Source organism: Biomphalaria glabrata, chromosome 10, assembly GCF_947242115.1.
Source record: "Biomphalaria glabrata chromosome 10, xgBioGlab47.1, whole genome shotgun sequence".
Lineage (NCBI taxonomy): Eukaryota > Metazoa > Mollusca > Gastropoda > Planorbidae > Biomphalaria > Biomphalaria glabrata.
The window spans coordinates 5,602,891-5,623,143 of NC_074720.1; the positions used below are offsets into that span (position 1 = coordinate 5,602,891).

Here is a 20,253-nt window from a genome sequence, read left to right on the forward strand (position 1 = left end):
CAAGAATAGTTGAAAAAAATCAATGTTTGTAGAAGTCTTAACAATGGCACTTATATGAATGAAAAGCTTACATCTCATAAGTCTTTAACATTTAACAAGCTATGCTGCAGGATCTTTAACTCCTAACTGCAATACAATATCAACTTTAAAAGACATAGATTTTAAGAATAAGTGTTTAGGAAATAAATAATGCTGAGTTAAATAAGCTTGTTTGAATTGATAGGAATTCTTCCTAATCTCATAACTGCAAGCATTTAAGATGATACCAAATGCTATCATTAACAGATTTTTTCAGTTTTATAAATCATTTTATTGATAGCATTCATTGAATCTGAAAAGGTCTTGCTGCTTTTAAATGTGATTATATTGGGTCTGTGTGTAGAAAATAGTGTGCATATTCTGGTCTATGTTTTGGTATATGTATATTGGGTCTATGTCTAGTCGTTGTATTGTATATGTTACTGTCCGCTGTGCATAGCTTAGGAAAGTTGGATGAACTATGCTTGCTTTCTCTTTTTGTAACTTAATTATTGATGATTTTGCCAAATGGTTATGCCTGTACTGGATGTGGCAAAATATGTAGGTCGCAGGTGGGGCTGCTTAGCCAGGGGAAATACTGCATTCCTCATTAATCTTTGGACTCGAAGACATGCCTCATTATTATAATTGATGATTGAACGCAAAAATTTAACTCAATTACATTATTAACCTTTCTAAAATGCTGCAATTGTGTTATATAATAATGTTGCGTTCAGGGCTTGTATAATGAAATAATGGAGATGGACTATTTGGATTATACCTGTAATAAATGTTCTTTTTCACACCTCCTTATAAGCTAAAATCTTGTTGACACTTGCATATGTAACTATTGTGCATGATAAAGCTGTTCATTTAAGTTTCATAACACGAGTTACTCATAATTTTATATCAGTTCATGCTATTTATTTTAAAACATTGAAGTTATGTACTTGAGAGTTCATTAACACTTTCCTGGGCTTTAAGGTATGTTCATTGTTCTGTTCTCTAACTGAAAAGTCTCCCAATATTTATTTAAAGTTATGTTATAAGCTTTTATTCCTTTCATTGCATGCTCTCCTCTCTCTCCCCCCCCCCTGCCCCCCACTCCCCACACCACCATGTCCCCATGTCAGATTGATGATGTCCCAGATATTGTGAAAAGCTCACAAACCAAGATGGACCAGATTGACACAGACATGATAGATAGGGAAATAGTAAGTATTACTAATACGGCATCATAGTAGGAAGAAACACTACAATACTAAAACTTAAAACAGTCAAGAGAAACACTGTAATACAATCTAAACTGTATAGAATTCTACACATACTAGTTATATATTAGTTAAAAAAAACACCTTTATATTCATAGTCATATTCTGGTAGTGCAATACTGTTGATGCCGCCTTCATAAGACTAAAAAGAAACATATCTGTTAATAGTACTATTGACATGTCATCCCAAGACTAAAAGAATCAAACATGTATGATGATGCAATACCATGCACTGAAAATCCTAGAGACCAACACAGAAAATAAGTGGAGCATTTCAAAAGAGTGGTGGCCGAGTGGTAAAGCCCTTAGCTTCCAAACCGAGGTGCCCTGGGTTTCAATCTAGATGATGACTGGGATTTTGAACTCAATAATTTTGAGGAGACCCTTGAGTCCACCCAACTCTAATGGGTACCTGACATTAGTTGGGGAAAATAAAGGTGGTAGATTGTTGTGCTGGCCACATGGCAGCCTAGTTAACTGTCAGCCCTAGAAACGGATGACCTTGATACCATCTTCCCCCCATACATTGCAAGGTCTGAAGAGTTACTTACTTACTTCGCAAGAGAGAATCAACCATTTGGTGACACACTATTAAAGTTCTGAGAGCTTCATCAAGATTTACCATTATGGAACACACAAATCTTTTTCCTTTTGTGACCTACATCACCAAATAATTCTTTTTCCCAGACATCACAAATTATTCAACACACTAGAGTCATAAGAATATTTTTAGCATGATTTTGTTCAAGTTTTTGTTTGCATGTTTTCATTAAGTCCATAGAGAGCAAAGTTGTAGATAAGACATTCAGTGTTTCTTTTCTAATTTTGTAGATTAGCTTATAAATACTTTAAACTGAATCTTCATAGCCACAACAACTAAAAAAACTTTCTTAGTCATAAGATCCAAAGACAATGTCTGTTATTGATTCTTAAAAGGAATGTCGTCTCTATTTGTATGTTTATATTAGACTAAATATTAGTCATAATTTGAGAGTTTTAACCTAGATATAGTGTGTTTAATATTGTCAATTGTAGTCAAACTGAATTTCCATTTGATTGGATCAATAAAATTATCTTATCCTTAAATAATATATAATGAGAGATTTTAAAATGATTAAAAGTTATTGGAAGACAATCTTGCTCTCAGAGGACGCTTCTTTAACATTTTATTTTGTTTTTCAATTATGTTTCATTAAAAAAATTTGAAATTTAAATGTGTATATTAATGTTTTATTAAAAGGAGCCAAAGTTTGAATAACTCAGGTTGTTTAGGTCAGCCATAAACCAGTTTACTATTCAGCTATGGCCTACATCTTCACACAGTGTTGTTAATGGATGACTTGCAAAACGTTTCTCCTCAGCTCTTTAAACCTGAGAAAGTTTTCATTCCGGAGCGCTATGACCCAGTCGCTGATGCAGAGAACTTGACAGAAGAAGACAGGTTGAGACGTTTGGAGAAAGCTGAGCGAATTAAAAGGGTTCTAACCTCCCAAAGGTTTGTACAAGGACCTTTTTTTTTCCTTTAAGAACGAATCTAGAATGGCAAATAGTTTTTAAAATTATCATCACCTTTGACCAAGTTGTGGAGAGAGCTTGCCATCCTATGTGCCAAAAGGGATGGGTGGATCTAACTCTAAGTAAGTTATCATTATTATAGGATATGTGCTAAAAACCTCTAAATTCTGGAATTCATTTTTGTGTCACTATATCCTGCTGCGAAGGCGCTGTGGCTGAGTGGCAAAGCTCTTGGCTTACGAATCGGGGGTCGGAGTTTGAATCCTAGTAGAAACTGGGAGACTATCTAGCTCTAATGCGTACCTGACATAGTTGGGGGAGAAGTAAAGCAGCTGGTCATTGTTCTGGCCACATGACACCCTTGTTAACTGTGGGCTATTGATCACAAGGTCTGAAAGGGGAACTTGGTTGCTAAGTGGTTAAGTGCTTGTCTTCCGATCCTGGAATCCTGGGTTGAAATCTAGATGACGACTGGGATTTTGAATTTCAGGATTTTTAGGGCACCCCTGAGTCCACCCAGCTTTAATGGGTACCTGACTTTGGTTGAGAAAAGATGGCTAAAAAAATTACCTTAACATTATTTGCCCTATAGATCGCAAGGTCTGAAAGGGAAACATAACTTACTTTTATATCCATCTGCATGATAGCTGTACAATGTGGAATAACAAAAAGAACTGTTGTGTTTTTCTTTGGCAGTGTCCTGTCCATGTCCCAGCAGGACCTGAGTAAGCTGCCCCCTGAGGATATTCACAGTAAGGTAGAAAAAGAGAAAAATGAAAGGGCCCACTACATGAATCTGCATCAGGAGTTGGCTCGTCAGGTCACCTTACAGACCAAGAAACAAGCAGGTGAACCACTTTGTCTTAGCTATAAATTCTGACTGCAATCCTTAATTCATTCACACATTATTTCTGGTTCAAGTTTTAAAAATTTTATAATATAATAACTTAGACACACAAAAAAGCCTACTAATCACTCTGTTTCTATGGCTACCTTTATGTTGTTCTTATACACTGCACCTTTCTTTGAAAAAGTTTTAGACAAAAACAAAACGAGCTATAAATATCTGTTTCCGGCTGGTATTGATTAAACAGAATTAGTTAGGTGCGTCTTTCCATTTCTTTTTTTGAGACCAGAAGAGCTCTATTTATTCAAAAGCTTTAAAAAAAATGCTGGCAACTTTTGCAGTGTACTGCATTCAGAGTTAACTGTATATTGTGTATTTTATTGGGATAGCAGGGAATGTCTTCATATTCTTGTGACATTTTCTCATCTAATTCTCCGCATGTATCTTTTGTGTTTTTTTTTTCTAAGCTTGTCAGTTTTTAAGTCTTACAGCATAACCAAGCTTTTAGCATCTTTAGAAATTTAATATTGAGACTATTGCTTTTGGACCAGCTTTATAAGCATCTCGATATACCCAAAACATATGCACGAGTCCTCTTCGTAGATTTCTCCTCGGCTTTCTATACCATACAGCCACATCTAATGATAAACAAACTGAGTAGCTTAAATGTAAGCCCTTACTTACTAGCATGGGTTCTAAACTTTTTAACCCAACGGCCCCAGTATGTTAAAGTCAACAACACCAAATCGTCAACTAGAGTACTATGTATGGGTGCTCCACTAGGTTGTGTACTTTCTCCTGTACTATACACTCTTTACACTAATGACATAAGAAGCATCTATGACTCAGTTAAACTCATTAAATTCGCTGATGATACTGCCCTAGTCGGTCTTATTTCAGGAGATGAAACTCAGTATCGAAGCTCGATAGAAGAGTTTACAAACTGGTGCACCGACAACTTTCTAAAACTGAATGTAACAAAAACTAAAGAACTTATAATAGATTTTAGAAAGAAAAAACAAACTATACGTGAACTGCAAATAAACACTACATCTATAGAACAAGTAAAGGCATATAAATATCTATGCGTTATCATCAACAACAAGCTTTCATGGGAAGACCACCTTGGAACTCTGACAAAGAAAACAGCCCAGCGACTCTTTTTTCTATACAAACTCAACAGTTTTAAATTAAACAAGAAGATCCTTGAGACATTTTACGGCGCGACTGTACAAAATTTGCTAACATACAGAATAAGTTGTTGGCAAGGCAACGCCTCATCTAAACTGTTGCAACGTCTAGAAAACATCATTAAAAAAGCATAAAAAATTACACTCACATTACCACATTTAAAGGAACTTTTTGAACAAACGTGCCTAAGAAAAATCGAAAAAATCTTGGAAGACAACGGCCACCTGCTCCATCAGAACTACGCCAGGTCGTCGCGAATATGCGACTGCTGTCAATCAAAACAAGAATGGAGCGGTACAAAAACTCGTTCGTACCTCACTCGGTCAGACTCTATCACCGCCACTCATTGATCAGGGAACATGAAATGCACCAAGATACCTGTGTGTAGTCGCTGAATGAACTCTTTATGTTGTCTGTTGTATTTATGTGTATTTTTCTGATGTGTTGTCTTTATATGAGAAACGAGTCCTTGTAATCACAACAAATTTCCGTAAGAATCAATAAAGCAGTCTTAGTCTTAGTCTTAGTCTTAGATGTATTGCACCCAAATACTTGACCAATTGATGGCTACCTCTCCTTAGAGTATTTATAATGTTATGCTAGTTACTTAGCCTTGAGTTTACTGAATTAAGATCAAACATTTTCTGTATGAAAAAATATCAGCTTAACCCTAGAGCTTCCATTTATTGTTGTATAACATTATTTAAGTCATTAAAAAAAAATATTTTGAAAACAAATACATTCATATGCCTAGTATCCAAGAATATTTGCTCGAATTATAAACATTTTGCTTTTCTGTTACTTGAGGTTAGCTGCATAAGATTTTGCATTTACTAGAGCTACTATAAAGCTGAAGTGGCCTTAGTCAATAGAAAGAAATGGAAAGCTGCCCTTTCAGCTAGCCCTAAAATTAATGCATGCACATAGATGAACTGAGGCAAACTTTGCCGCTCAAGAATGTTCTTGATTAGCCACACCAGATTCTGCCCCCTCTCAAGATTGTTTTCTTCCGAGACAGAAGATATATTAATTTGACAAACTGTCTTGGAATTTGTAAAAAATTTCTTTTAGAAATGTTTTATAAACAAAGTATTTGTCTCTTTTAAAATATATTGTTTGTCTTTTAGCGGCAAGAAGAAAGACCTGGTCTGGAGATCAGATTGCAGAAATCAAACGACAGTATGAAGAATCCAAGTCTTTAAGTCCAGACTAAATGGGTCAAGAAACAGCAGGACAAAGTGACAACATGACTTCCCATCACCGCCTTGACTTTGCTGACTCTAAACTGACATTACAATGGAACTTTACAATCTCAAGCGAGACTTAGTAATTCAGTACATCTTGAGAGCTCCGAACTACAGCATATTGTTTTCCCTCCATAATTAATGTTGCCAACTTTGATTTTGTTTTACCATTCTAAAATAATGTTACAAGACTAGGCTGGTATTGTTTCTAATCCAAACTGAAAACTAGGATTCTTTAGCAACTTAGATAACACTTTCAAACTGGTTTTTAAAAATAATGTTTTGTTCTAGAATATTTTATTTTATTATTTTTTTTTATATCATATTCCTGTTTATGTATAAACAAACATACTGCTGTGATTGCCTATGCACCATACTTAATTTTAGATTATTTTTTCTCTTTATGTTTGTATAACTTTTTTTTTTTTACAAGTTCATATTATATTTTTAAACACAAATATAGAATTGCTCATGTGTTTCTGTTTTTTATTAAATATGTCCAACAAATGTTTTATATTGGTTATGTTCTTGTACTTTAAATTCACTTTGTATAACAAAGAAAAAAAAGCGTATGATTTGACTCTTGTATTATGTGAACATGTCTTCCATGGTTGCATTCTTTTGAACAAAAGTTTATATATAAATATTTTGATTCCTTTTTTTTAATTTACAAAATATTTTGGAACTTTACAAAAGAAATTGTCACATATATATATAAACAATTAACATTTATCTGAACCCTGAACATGAATCTGAATAATTTAAGATCAAAATTACTTGTTTTACCTATAGGGAAGTAACTGGAAATTTTTGCATATTATTAGACAGTGCAGATTCACTTTTTCACAGTCTTCTGATAGCATTACTTATAAAAGTTAATGGTTGAGTCTGTATGTATATACCCAGACTTAAAGTTTCCATTTCATGATAGTAACATTTTCTAACACTTGTGAATATGACTGGTAAATAACATCTATTTCTTGTTATCAAACTATTTAGTGGCTAAATTTCTCAAATTTGTCCTGATTGTTGATTGTGTTTTTATATTAACAGACAGCTAACAGAATTGAGTATTAAAACAATGTTTAGAAAAGATAGATGAAGATGTTTGAGTTGAATCCAATGAATGAATCTATAACATACATTCTGATAGTTCTGGTTCAATTCCAAGTTGTTGATATAAGATTTAAAGTCAATGTTCCTAGTGCACATGCTATGTATTCATTAGTTACTGTATATTTCAATTCTATATCCTTGCTTTTTATAGGCCAGTTTTTTTTTTAAGCCTTATTTCCTCTCTCCTATACTAGAGCTATTACTGAATATCACTTGTAGGTGTTATCAGATGGGATAGTTCAAACATTACCATGCCCCAGGTAATGAAATGCTATACACTCTAAAGTGAATTCTTTTTCGCCCTTTTTCTCATTATTATGTTGGAGCAATCAAATGACTAGACCAATATATGAGATGAAACTGTGCAGTGGCTTCCAAATCAGGGAGCTCTCCATATAATTTTCTTTATACAGTGATGTTATGAAGCCAGTGTCTTGTTCAGGCTTCTTGGTAAGGAATCTAAAGTGAGTGTGATAAGTGTAGTGAGTGACATACTGCATAATATAATGTTCAAAACTTTTTTTTTTTCTCACTTTATTGTTGATAAAAACAAACCATACTCAGCTTTGGCTCAGAGGAAAAAAAACTTGCGATTTATTCATGTAATGCTTAGAAGATCATTTTATTATTTACTGTAAAGAAGCTCCTCTGACTCTTCCAAGTGGTTTTGTATGTATATATTACTCTTCATCTTCTGTTGTTGTAAATATTTGTTTGTCTTCTATTACAAATTAGTAAACAGTGTTTTGATGGAACAATGATTCTGGTTATGAATGGTAGTGAAAGTTAATTGTTCAACTTTGAAGCACTAACATATACATTGTTGCTGTTTTAGATGCTAAAATGTAAACATATCACTGGAAACTGTTGTTGTTTTTATTCAAGATAATTATGTGATTAGCATTGCCACTGGTTGTGAATGCTTAGGTTTTAAAATTTACTTATGCTGTTGTTTACTTTGAAAAATGATCTATATGACTAGGAAATGTGATCACAAGGGATCAAAATTTGTCAAACACAATTCATCTATTTATATAACCCTCTCATGTTAACTTTATAGTCAAATAGTCTATGCATTACACCAGCTATTTTCAGATACTCCAGGGAATACTCAGCTTTTAGGTTTTTGAATGATAATTCTGGTAATGGCTGTTAATTTTCATATACATGTCATGAAAAAGTATTTAATGATCATTTATACCGGTATATCTTTGTGATATGTGAAAAGGGAAGGAACAAATTATTTGGAAGTATAAAAAAAAAAAATGCTGAGAAATGCCTTACATTCTATTATCAGTAGGTTAGGAATGAATGAATCTGATACATATCTTTGTATTCAACTGTTACTCGGTAGTTTAGATGAAAACATTGACAGAGTCTGTCTAGAATCAGTCAGCTACACGGATAACCTTGTACAAATAAATTATTTTCTAAACAAAAAATGTGTTTGGCTTTTATTTACTTCAGTTTTGACAAATACTCAAAAAAGAAAAAAAAAAAATTAAAAAAACAACTAGATTTTATACAAAAAAGTGTTAGGCCAGTGATAAAAACGCTATAAAATGTATGACCCCCTCCCTCCTAATTTGGATGTTTTGTAGGATTTTGAGTTTAAAATCCAAGTAGAGCTTGGCGTTTCTATTTCAAAGTATAAAGCATTCTCCTCTTTAGGTCTAATGAAAGCCTGACTTGTTCAGATAAGTAGCTAGTCAAGTGACACCCTCAATGAATGATATTTGATCTGTAAATGTCCATGTTTACTTACAGATGGTATTGTGCAGAGAATGTTCTAAAAATGGGCTTTAATAATATATATATATAATTTAGACAATATTTTTAAAATAATGGCAATTCTACTCAAAGACTGATTTGAAATCCATGCGTTATCCTAATTGTTATTATTCATTAAAGATTTATATAATTCTGATTTGATTCTGGTAACTCCTTTAATGCTGTAATGTAACTTGAAGTTTTGTCCACTGACAAATGACTTTCTACTTTGATTTTAGGCACATCGGCACAATTTAGGCCATGTCGTGCCTGCAGTCCCTCAAGGACCACTCTCTCTCTAAACAACAAGGGCCAGATTCCATACAGTCATATCATTAAAACCAAGGTCTATTCACAACCAAAACAGCAAAGGTAGTAGAAATCCAATCACCTGGCAAAAATCTAATGTAAACAGTACACGTTCACAAATTCATAAATCAGATCTTTGTAGATGGCCCCACTTCCCGGACAAAGCCCAGTACCTTCCCAGGGTCGACATTATCAAATAGTGTTTTTAAGCCAGTGGCTCTAAAATATTTCTCCCTGACATCCTGGTATCTGGGGCAATCAATGAGGATGTTTCACGGTGAGGCGAGAGTCACAGTACTCACTCAGCACAAAAGAGTGCGTGATGTAGGTGTGGCCAATCCTTATCTTCTTATCTTATATCTTATATAATACAGACGTTACTTCAAAAAAGAAGATGATTACGTCCTACGCGTCATGCATTTAGTCATGCATATTAACCAATGACTTAAATTCTGCCAAGTCACTGGTTTTCCTGGCTAGCTCAGGCAACCCATTCCATGCTCTAATAGCACTAGGGAAGAAGGAGTATTTGTACAAATTTGTCCTAGCATATGGGACGAGGAATGTGCCTTTATCTACCACGCCTTGTCATACCCTTAAATGTGACAGTTGTGAAATAGATGCACTAGATAGATCCACATGGAGGGCAAGCATAAAGGAGGGGTCCTTATGGTGTACACACCAGGAAAAGGGGTGAAAATACTGCAGCGTCTGGTGACTACAAATACCTAACCTGTCACTGTGGATGTTTATCAAGAACTGGCCTCTTTAAGTCACATGAGATGCTGCAATGGGAAAGGATTGCAAGACATAAAATCCTAAAGAATCCCTACTATCAACATATCTTACTCTTTAAACTTCTTCTTAGCTACACACAGTGACAAAACAAAGGAAACCAAACAAAATTTTCTAAGATTTTTAATCTAAACCTTGTTTCCAACTGGGTAAAGGAAAACACATCAAACTTTTTATTTAGTAGGAAAACAAGCATTTGACATAAGTTTTATTCTAGGACTTGTAGAATAACTAGTTATAAATATCTCAAATAGTAACTAGACACAATTATGCCATACAAACTGACCACTTGGTACAGCAACTATCTTGACAGATTGCATTGTGGGTAGTACAAAGGATTTAAAGGAATTTAAAGCCATGAAAGTTTTCTAAGAATTTTCACTCTTTTTCCATCTTTTAGTACACACAGACATGCAAATTAATGATTCAATCTACAAAGCTGTCAAGCTTCCAAACTTGTAAAACATGCAACATATAAAAAAAATATTAACAAAAAAAGCTAAGCTAATGTGGAGTTGAGTTAAGGAAGACTGCTACAAACATTTGAGTTTTAATAGTTCATATTTATTTGTAACTCTAGGCTTTTCAAATATAATATAATGGAAAAAAAGTTGTTTGTAATTGAAGAAAGGACATTGTTTGTGAAAATGTTAATAATGGTATTACATTATATATCAAATCCTATATGTTTTCTTTTTAATTGATAAATATACATAAGTCTTTGGTATAATGTTTATGTCAACATACAGTCTTGGATATAAATCTTGCACTAACATTTAATTTTACTGTTGTTATTTTTCAATTCTTATATGCTAATTCTCTACACATGGCTTATCTCCCCTTATCTAAGCAATCTTATTCCCTATACAAGGATATCTCCCCCCTTTTTTTTCTATATATATTCTATGTAAAGACAAAATTAATTAATTATGACTAATTGATTAAATAATTGGTAAATTTCTCAACTGACTCATGTTTTGTTAGGGTCAATGAATAATACCAAAAATTTCAACTTGATCAGAGAAAATTACATGCACAAAATTTGTACCAGACAGACAGAGCAAGATGATATATTCTTTGAAAAAAAAAAACAACCTCATGTTGATATTCAGTTAGTTAATAACCATTTTAAATAGAACAATTACCTAAGTAATGCCGAGATCTCATAAAGTAAATTATTTGTGATATACAAAGTAATATTTGCTACAACTAAAGTCATCTAGGTCTCTTTTATGATGACAATTTTTTGTTTATAATGAAAAACATTGTATTCTTTTCAATTTAAATATCAAATTATATATCGAAAAAGTATTTCATACACAAATTGTATTGGTAATTGCACATAATATTAAAAAACCAATGAACCTTATCATCATTCATTGTTAGGGAAAAAAAGGTCAAAGGTACTTATAAAATCACATCACTGACAGAAAAAAAAAGTATACACGATTGAAGACTTAAACTCAATAAAAAAAATAAAAAAAACATGGTTTAACATGTCAAGATTGACAAAAAAGTTTCAACTATAAAATCCAATTATTAACTACATTTTTTTTTACTGCAGGCAGATTCATATTTTCATCTTTTCCTGTACTAGTACAGCCAAAAACGATGCATGAAATGTTTTGTAAAATGTTTTACATGTTTCAGATGTTCCTTCAGAGTTGAAGATGGTTAACTTCCTGGTCCAAATCTCCCGCAGGACGGCGGGGAATGGGAGCGGGCAGGGTTTGAACCCGGGACCATCGATAAATTCAAACGACAGTCCAGCGTGCAAACCACACGACCAGGCAATAGTAAAACTCACCAAACTAAACTATATACTACACAAATAAACAGTTAATGTACTATGTGAATAATGGCAAACACCAATTGATAAGCAGGTTGAATAAAACTTCATAATTTCTAAGTGTATGCTAAGTAAAAAGCCATTCAATATATAGCCTCTTTGTTCTATATGTTACTCACACACAGTTCAGGGTTCACATGCATTGTATTAACGTCATTCATAAATGTTAATAAATATGTACAAATCAATAAAGCTCATTGATATCATGTCATCTACAAAATAGAAAAAAACATTTCCGAGTTTTATAAAACAAGTTCTTTCTCTATTAATATAGTCAGGTTATTGTGTCTCACTCACATTGCTAAAATTCATTCAACTAAATCAAACTAAAGAATCAGCTGCAAATTTTAGTTGGATATGGAAAAAAAAATGCAACTGCTATGAAAACCCTTTTTCTCAAGATATTAATAGGGGAGACCAGAGCCAGGAAATCAGAAAAAAAAAAGGCTATTTTCTTGTATAAATAAATTTGACAAACAGCTGTTTTTTTTTTGTTGTTGTAATGTTGAAGAAATGATCTTTGTAAACATTTGAATAGAAGAGTGGTGAATTGCTTTTGATTGGCAATTATAAACACAACACAATATTGGAAACAGAAGAAATTTGTAGCTAGCTTTAAATCATACAGTAGGTCAACTAAGATTATACGGCTTAATTAGCATTGCATAAAGTAATGAATTGCGAAGTAACCTGCCAACCAAAAATGAATGCCAACAGCTGGGAAAAAGACTTGTGCAATATTTGTTTAGCATAATTCAGCTAACAACAAACTGTTCAGTAATTTTATAATGTGAACATTTTGCTTGCTTTCAGTTCGACATAAAATTATATTGATAACCCACTGTTAAGCTAATTAGACTTGTCTCAATATATTATCCTACTAACCATTGTAATGTTCTGACCAATTTAAGTAGCCAAGGAGCATAGAAATAGAAGTGAATGAAAAGAAGATCCTATAATTAAAATTACAGCCACTTAAAAAGAAAATTTGAGGAAATGCTGATTTGACAGGAAACACATGTACCGGAAGCTCAAAATTGGAACCAGTGAAATCTGCCCATTTGGAGTATCACCAGAGAATGCAGACCACGTCCTCCAAAACTGCTCTCTATACCAAGAGGCCCGTATAAGACATTGGCCCCAAATCACCCCAATAGAAAGGAAACTATATGGAGAGCTTGATTCGGAAACCACTGCGCAGTTCATCTCATGTATTGGTCTACTCATCTGAACACTCCAACATAACAATGAGAACAAAGAAGAAGAAGAAGAAGACAGGAAATACTGAATAAGTTGAAAAATAGTTACCATATAAAATGTACAATTCAGCAGGCAAGGCAAGTGTAAACAACCAAGTCAATTGTGGATTTACAAGGAAAGATGCAATCATGATTTTGAACCTTGAGAAATTATATCAAATTGATGGGAAATGTTTAAAATGCACTGCCAAGTAACAATATTTCTGAAACAATTATTGCACTTTAGAATCAGGTAAAAAAAAAAAAACAATGGAGTTAGGCAGGGTAACAATTTGCATGCATGTTGAGACATTGTTTGAAAGCTTCTTGACAATCATTGATGTCTCTCCATGGTCTGTGGACATGCTTCTCAACAAACTTCAGGTATGAGAGAAGAGTTGTGATGTTGCTGACACTGTTGCCCCCGTCGATGACAGAGGTCAATGCCTGCTTGTAGGGCTCCTCCATATCCCCCATGCGGAGAAGAGTCTGAGTGATGTCTTGCTGCTGACCACACGCAATGCACCTGGCTTGCTCTGTCAAATTTCCAGGAGGTATAGGCACATGGCCGTCACAGCCGGTGCATCGGAAAAATGGCCTGTCACACTGGATATCAAAATACTGGGGCCAGTCTCCCTGGCAGGCCTCACAAGAACACTTAAAGAAATACTGAGAATGGAGCGTGGACTGCCTCTTTTCAAGATCCATGGTGGGATACAGAGCACCATAATTATCTTTCAGCTCATCCCCGGCAGCTATGCTTCGAATGGCTCTTCCAATGCAGAGATTGCCATAGGAATGCCTCACCACTGATGGGTCGCAAGAATGGTTGATTAAGCTCAAAACAGGATACACACCTGCAGCTAACTCTTTAGTAGCAGACATGGCTGGGTTGGACTCGTTTAAGGCAAACTCTGAAACTTCATGAGCATTGCAAGGTAACATCATAATGTTTCTGAGAATATGTCCACCTACGCAGAACTTTTTATGCAATGTTTCATCAGAATTACTAGTAGGATCGCAATCAGCTTCAGCCTCGCAGGCAATGTTCGTTGGCTTTGATTTGATGTCAGCATTACCGAAAAACCCAACAAACTCTAGATACTTCAAGTGATACAATGCAGATATTGTCCGGTTTAAAAGGTCTGCAACTGTCCTATCATTGCTGTGGTTTACTAGACTATATGCAGACTTATAATTATCAGAGGCATAAACCCCATCCTTATCCATGCCAGCATTAAGGATATCCACTTCCTTATCAGACTCTTCTATACTGATGATCTCTTCAAGCCCTGCTGTCAGAATCATTCGAGTCGCTAGAAGGGATAAATCTCCTTTGTCACTCTGAATGTTCTCTAATATGTGACACTCTGCCCAGTGAAACTTTCGCCAGGCAGCCTCCCTGCAATGTAATGAACAGAAAATGACACCACTGCAAGACTTACAAGGTATGGGCAACTTTACCCTGTTACAGCAGAACTGACAGTGCGACAAATTGAACTCTTTTAGAAGAGCCGATGCAAACGGGGTTTCCACAATAAGAACCTCTCCTACCTCAATGTTTCTGTTAGCAAACAAACCCCTGCCACCGTAACTGTCCAGACGAATCTCTACACAATCAGATAAACAAGGAATTTTCATACTCGCCTTGGAAAGCTTAGGAATACCTTTATGGCAGCAGTTGTAACTTTTAAGAGGCATGTTCACCATCTTTGAATCAATGGAAGAACATTGCTCAATAACTTTGTGCATGTCAGATCTTATGTTAGACTTGCTGTCCTTCGGCATGTCAGCCATCTCCAACGCTTCAATGGTCTGCTGGAAGGCTTTGATGGCCTCCTCCTTTCGATATAAATAATACATGCAGCGCCCAATTCTCTGATACAGCTTATAGCAAGACTTCAATGGATAGTTGTGCATAAATGCAAGTTCAATGTCTTGCAAACTTTGAGCATAGTTTTTCAAGTAAAAATTTGCAGTGGACCGATTATTGTAAGCAAGTGATAGATTTTCAGAGTCATCTGGCGCCTTGATAATACTCTGTGTATACCACTCTACTGCTCCAGCATAGTCACAGGCCTTGAACCTTTCATTGCCTTTCCCTCGCAAAATTTCAGCTTCTCTCTTGCATTTGCTTTTGAACTTTTCTTCAACTAAAAAAAGATCCTGCACCTGGGGTAAATTGTAGAGGCAGGCAACTCTATCATGGTCTGTACTGCATTTACCAAAGTCTGATATAAATTCATTATATATGTTGGCTGACTTTAGCTTGTCAGTCAATGAAGTTAAAATCCTGGCAACCTGTGATTGATCCATCTATGAAAGAAAGAAATGAAAAATTATTTTATTATACAGAATTTATATTGCTCTAATTAAAAGAACAATATAATGGTAGCTATAGAACGTCTATTGCATAAAAAAGGTCCATATAGAAGTCAAAGGTCACAATTTCTGAGACCAATGAGTAGTGAAAGCATTGTGTACCTAGGCTAGAAGTGTAAGGTTTTACAAAATTAATTACGTTAAAAGACCTGGAAAACCAAATTTCAAATTCTACAGAGCAATTAATTTTAACTCAATTGTAAGTCAAAATGTAGAGATTCTTGGTATTATAGAAAGAAAGATTTGCTAGAGAAATACAACTTCAGCCAAAAGGGATACGTTTCTTTGAACAACGATAAGACATTAAACAAAGATAACAAAGATGCTAAACAAGGATTACAAGAATGCTGAACAAGGATTACAAGAATGTTGAACAAGGATTACAAGAATGTTGAACAAGGATTACAAGAATGTTGAACAAGGATTACAAGAATGTTGAACAAGGATTACAAGAATGTTGAACAAGGATAACAAGAATGTTGAGCAAGGATAACAAGAATGTTGAACAAGGATAACAAGAATGTTGAACAATGATAACAATAATGTTAAACAAGGATAACAATAATGTTAAACAAGGATAACAAGAATGTTAAACAAGGATAACAAGAATGTTAAACAAGGATAACAAGAATGTTGAACAAGGATAACAAGAATGTTGAACAAGGATAACAAGAATGTTAAACAAGGATTACAAGAATGTTAAACAAGGATGACAAGAATGTTGAGCATGGATAACAAGAATGTTGAACAAGGATAACAAGAATGTTGAGCATGGATAACAAGAATGTTGAACAAGGATTACAAGAATGTTGAACAAGGATAACAAGAATGTTGAACATGGATAACAAGAATGTTGAACATGGATAACAAGAATGTTGAACATGGATAACAAAGATGTTAAACAAGGGCTAACCACCTGGTCTTTCCATAGCCTGATATTCTGCTATAATCTAAATCTAGGAATTTGCTTTTTTTTTTTTTTTTTTTAAATTCCAGCAAAGGGTGTCACAAAGAATTGTATCATCAAGGGAAACAATTTCACTTTATTGTGGGCTCGAAGCACCCATGATAGCTGTCAAAAAACAGTGAATCACTAGCCTGCTTTTTTACCTTGTTCATTATATAGGGAGCCAAACTTTTAGTAATGATTGCTTCACATTTGGTTCTTGCACATACATGTGCGTTTAAGGTCATACATTTTAAAGTAATTTCAAAGGTAGTCCAATGACAGAAAACTGTTATAATAGAAAACTGTATGACATGCAAAAGTACTTATAGCAGCTGGGAAATTGATCTATACAAAGTACTTAAAAGTACCTTAATGGAGGCTTTAACAAAGATCAAGAAGAAAACATAGCAAGGTGGTACTTTTATGTTAGCAGTCAAAAGATTTAAAATAAAAGCATGACATTGATCAACTTTTTTATGAAAGTGGGAGATTGCCTGTTTCCCCCGCACATAATTTATGAAAAGCTAGACAGGCGGTCCAAAGCAGGACCATCATGCCAAAGTCTGGACGTCTGGTCACCTTAATTCCAATCTATCTAGATAACTCTTCTTAGATCTAAAATATAATCTAGACCAGGACAGAACTGACAGAAGTCAAGGGATAGTGATCATAGTCAGTATACCGATCTAGGTCTAGTATCACATCTATTATCAGTTTAACTATTACTGTACAAATATTATTCATTGTTAAAATTCTTAGATTTACTTAATAGACTATAGGTACTTTGAATATGATTTTCTGGTTGCCTTTGATTTTTTTTTAATAGACTCTATTATTATTATAGACTCAAGAAGTCTATATATATATTATAGTAAAATCACATCTATTATCAGTTTAACTATTACTGTACAAATATTATTCATTGTTAAAATTCTTAGATTTACTTAATAGACTATAGGTACTTTGAATATGATTTTCTGGTTGCATTTGATTTTTTTTTTACTAGACTCTATTATTATTATAGACTCAAGAAGTCTCTATATATATTATAGTAAAATAAAAATGTTTTGTTTTGGATGTTCTTTCAGAGAAGAGAATTTACTTCCTAGTCTAAATCCCCCACAGGACAGCGGCGAATGGCAGAGGGCAGGGTATGAGCCTGGGACCCTGGAAAAGTCCAAACAACAGTCCAGTGCACATACTGCAAGACCAGGCAGCCATTTAGTATAGGATCTAGTCTATAGGCTATAGTAAATAGAATAATCTGAGATAATAGAGATCTAGATCTAGTCCTCTAAACTTTAAACTAAAGTTTAATCACAGTTTAAACTTTAATGCTCATAATTAATAATAGTAATACTCGTACTCATATTTAATAATTTAATATAAATTTATTATTTAATTATTATTAATAAATAAGTTAATAAGACTTTTATTTTTATAAGTAGACTAGATTAACTAGTAGATCTAGATTCTAAATCTAAATAATATATCAATAATAATAATAAATTGATGAATATTGAATGTTTTATTGTTTATAGATCTATTAGATTATTAGATCTAGATCTATAACTAAGTATAAAGTATAATTTATAAAATATTTTAAAATTTAATTTTAAAAAATCATGTAGAATCGTGGATCTAGACTGTAGATCTATTCACTTTAAATTAATTTACTAGAGTAGTTTATATGCTATTATGCTATAGGCCACAATTTCAAAGTTTGACTTTGACAGTGCATTATTTGACAATGGTTTGACATAGAAAAGAAAATGAATTAAATCAAAATCTTCTTACGTTTAACAAGAATAAGGATGACTACTTATATTTGTACCCCTAACCTATATTTGTTATTATATTTAAGGTCAAAGAGGCCATGTGTTTTCATTTAATTCGGACTAATTTGAACCACATTATTTGATTCCGGACACCATAATTATTCAGACAGTCTCTATATTTAGGCATCAATAAACTCAGATTTTAATTCTATATTAATATTAACAAAATTTTAAGATCCCCAGGCATAGCCCCTCACATAAAATCATTAAGATGTTTTCAAATTATGCATAAATACGAAAAAAAAAACACTGGGATAGTGACTTCTATGCAAACTTTTAGACTTATTTTATGTTTGCATGATTAGATGTGTGTTGAATGTTTGTGTTTTTGTTTATAAATTTCTAATACAGATGATCTTTTGTAGCATAGTACATGTTAGGATGGCTATTCTTACCTAAATAGCTGAAACCTCTATTAGATATTCTCTCTATATACTACTATAGAGATACTCAGATATAAATCTAGATTCTAGATCTATCTAGTAGGTCAAGATCTAGGCATTTAACTTCATTCAATGTACCAAGCTCACTCCAAACATTTGCCCATTTACTCTCTATAAAACAACAACAACAAAACAAATATAAGATAATTAACATTGATGTCCAAAATTGGCTGTCCGAAATAAATTTTGGTAAGAAAATCGTTATTTATTAAAAACACCCTATTAAAAATATTTTTGTATGGAATCAAACCACTTGGCTTATGAATCAAATAAATCAGCTCCAAAAACAGAATAAATATTGCCGGGCTCATTAGCATAGACTTAGCCAATCAAAAAATATAGCCTTAGCCAACTAACCTAACCCTTCAATATGTAAAAGTAAAGTCATCCGGGTAAAATAGGAAAAAACTTGTACAACCTAACTTTATTAACTTACACATTTGAAATTCTTTTTTTCTTACATAAAAAGACAACTAACTGGATTCGACTGGAAGGAAATTGGGTCAGAATCATTGGAAAATGGACAAGCACATTATGATTATACAGCAGGCTCGTTTCATATTAAATATCAAAATAAAGATTTCATTTATTTCATGACCACTAGGGTCTAGGGTTGGCACTTCAGACCACAAACCAAATACTAATACAGCGAGTGTCCGAATTACGGCGAATTCATGTAGATTCTAATGTCCGGATTAAATAAACTACTCTAGATCTATAATTTACTTTTATTATTAATAGTTCATGCAGATCAGTTCTAGATCTCTTACATCATATGTTCTTAGGACACTCTAGAATCTGATCTAGATCTAGAGTAGATGTCTATATTCAGTCTTATGTAGAGATTTGAGTTCACTAGACACTAAAAAAGGCAATCTATAATAATATAGTCAATACAAATCTATTTAATTTCCCTTTGTGAAGATCATTAATATAGTAACAAAAATTGTTCTTCTTTTTCAAAGGAGTAGATCACTGAGCTATATAATCATTCCTTACAACCACCCGCGCCGTTCAGGCGCCTTATCTCGTGACCTCCTGAAGGCGCCGAGGTCATCGTTTAAGCTCCTCCAGAGAGGTCCGAGGGAGAGTGAGAGAGAATGAATTATATTAATTGAAATATGCATACTTGTAATTTGCCAGGAACACTTAAAAAAAAAAAAAGAAGTGTTTGGTTTGTGTCGTCTCGATACAAGAGCCAAAAGTATGTTGTTGGAGGAGAGACGGTTGTACAGCTGATGGGCCAACGTCTTCAAAGTGTTAGTGCATAGACCTACTCTAGATTATGGGGGGTTTCGGGCCGTTTGATTTTAGGAGACAAAAAAAAAGTGGTCTTTTAGAATTTGAGGGCAAAAAAAAAAAAAGAGTTAGGGGTGGCTATTTAAGATTTAAAAAGTGTTTTGGCCAAACAAACATAGGCCACCCTGCCAACTATTTCAACGGTACCACAGATCATGCATTTACATCTAGAATCTAGA

At 33.8% G+C, this 20,253-nt stretch overlaps 2 protein-coding genes across 9 annotated transcripts in view; one reads left to right on the forward strand and one right to left on the reverse strand.

Annotated features, from left to right (window-relative positions):
• Positions 1–11,037, forward strand: part of LOC106074128 (uncharacterized) — an 82,828-nt gene extending 71,791 nt beyond the window's left edge. For 6 of the 7 annotated variants that reach the window (XM_056043094.1, XM_056043097.1, XM_056043100.1 and 3 more), the window contains 4 exons: positions 1,152–1,232; positions 2,651–2,784; positions 3,501–3,652; positions 5,970–11,037. In XM_056043094.1, the coding sequence (XP_055899069.1) occupies positions 1,152–1,232; positions 2,651–2,784; positions 3,501–3,652; positions 5,970–6,055 (453 nt within the window). In that variant the 3' untranslated portion in view covers positions 6,056–11,037. The remainder of the gene's footprint in view (positions 1–1,151; positions 1,233–2,650; positions 2,785–3,500; positions 3,653–5,969) is intronic. The other variant, XM_056043099.1, reaches the window with a different exon arrangement.
• A 112-nt stretch (positions 11,038–11,149) lies between these two features.
• On the reverse strand, positions 11,150–19,661 carry LOC129928514 (SET and MYND domain-containing protein 4-like). 2 transcript variants are annotated; one of them, XM_056043102.1, is made up of 2 exons: positions 19,546–19,661; positions 11,150–15,479 (listed from the first exon to the last, which is right to left on the reverse strand). In XM_056043102.1, exon 2 carries the CDS (start codon positions 15,477–15,479, stop codon positions 13,440–13,442), a length of 2,040 nt encoding a protein of 679 aa, XP_055899077.1. In that variant the 5' UTR covers positions 19,546–19,661; the 3' UTR covers positions 11,150–13,439. The 2 variants fall into 2 exon arrangements, with proteins under 2 accessions (XP_055899077.1, XP_055899078.1); XM_056043103.1 differs by having other exon boundaries at positions 19,502–19,650.
• Between the last annotated feature and the right edge of the window lie 592 nt (positions 19,662–20,253).

What these genes read in the sequence shown, in the direction of transcription:
- LOC129928514 (XM_056043102.1), bottom strand. Translation starts at nt 15,479, where the DNA reads ATGGATCAATCACAGGTTGCCAGGATTTTAACTTCATTGACTGACAAG.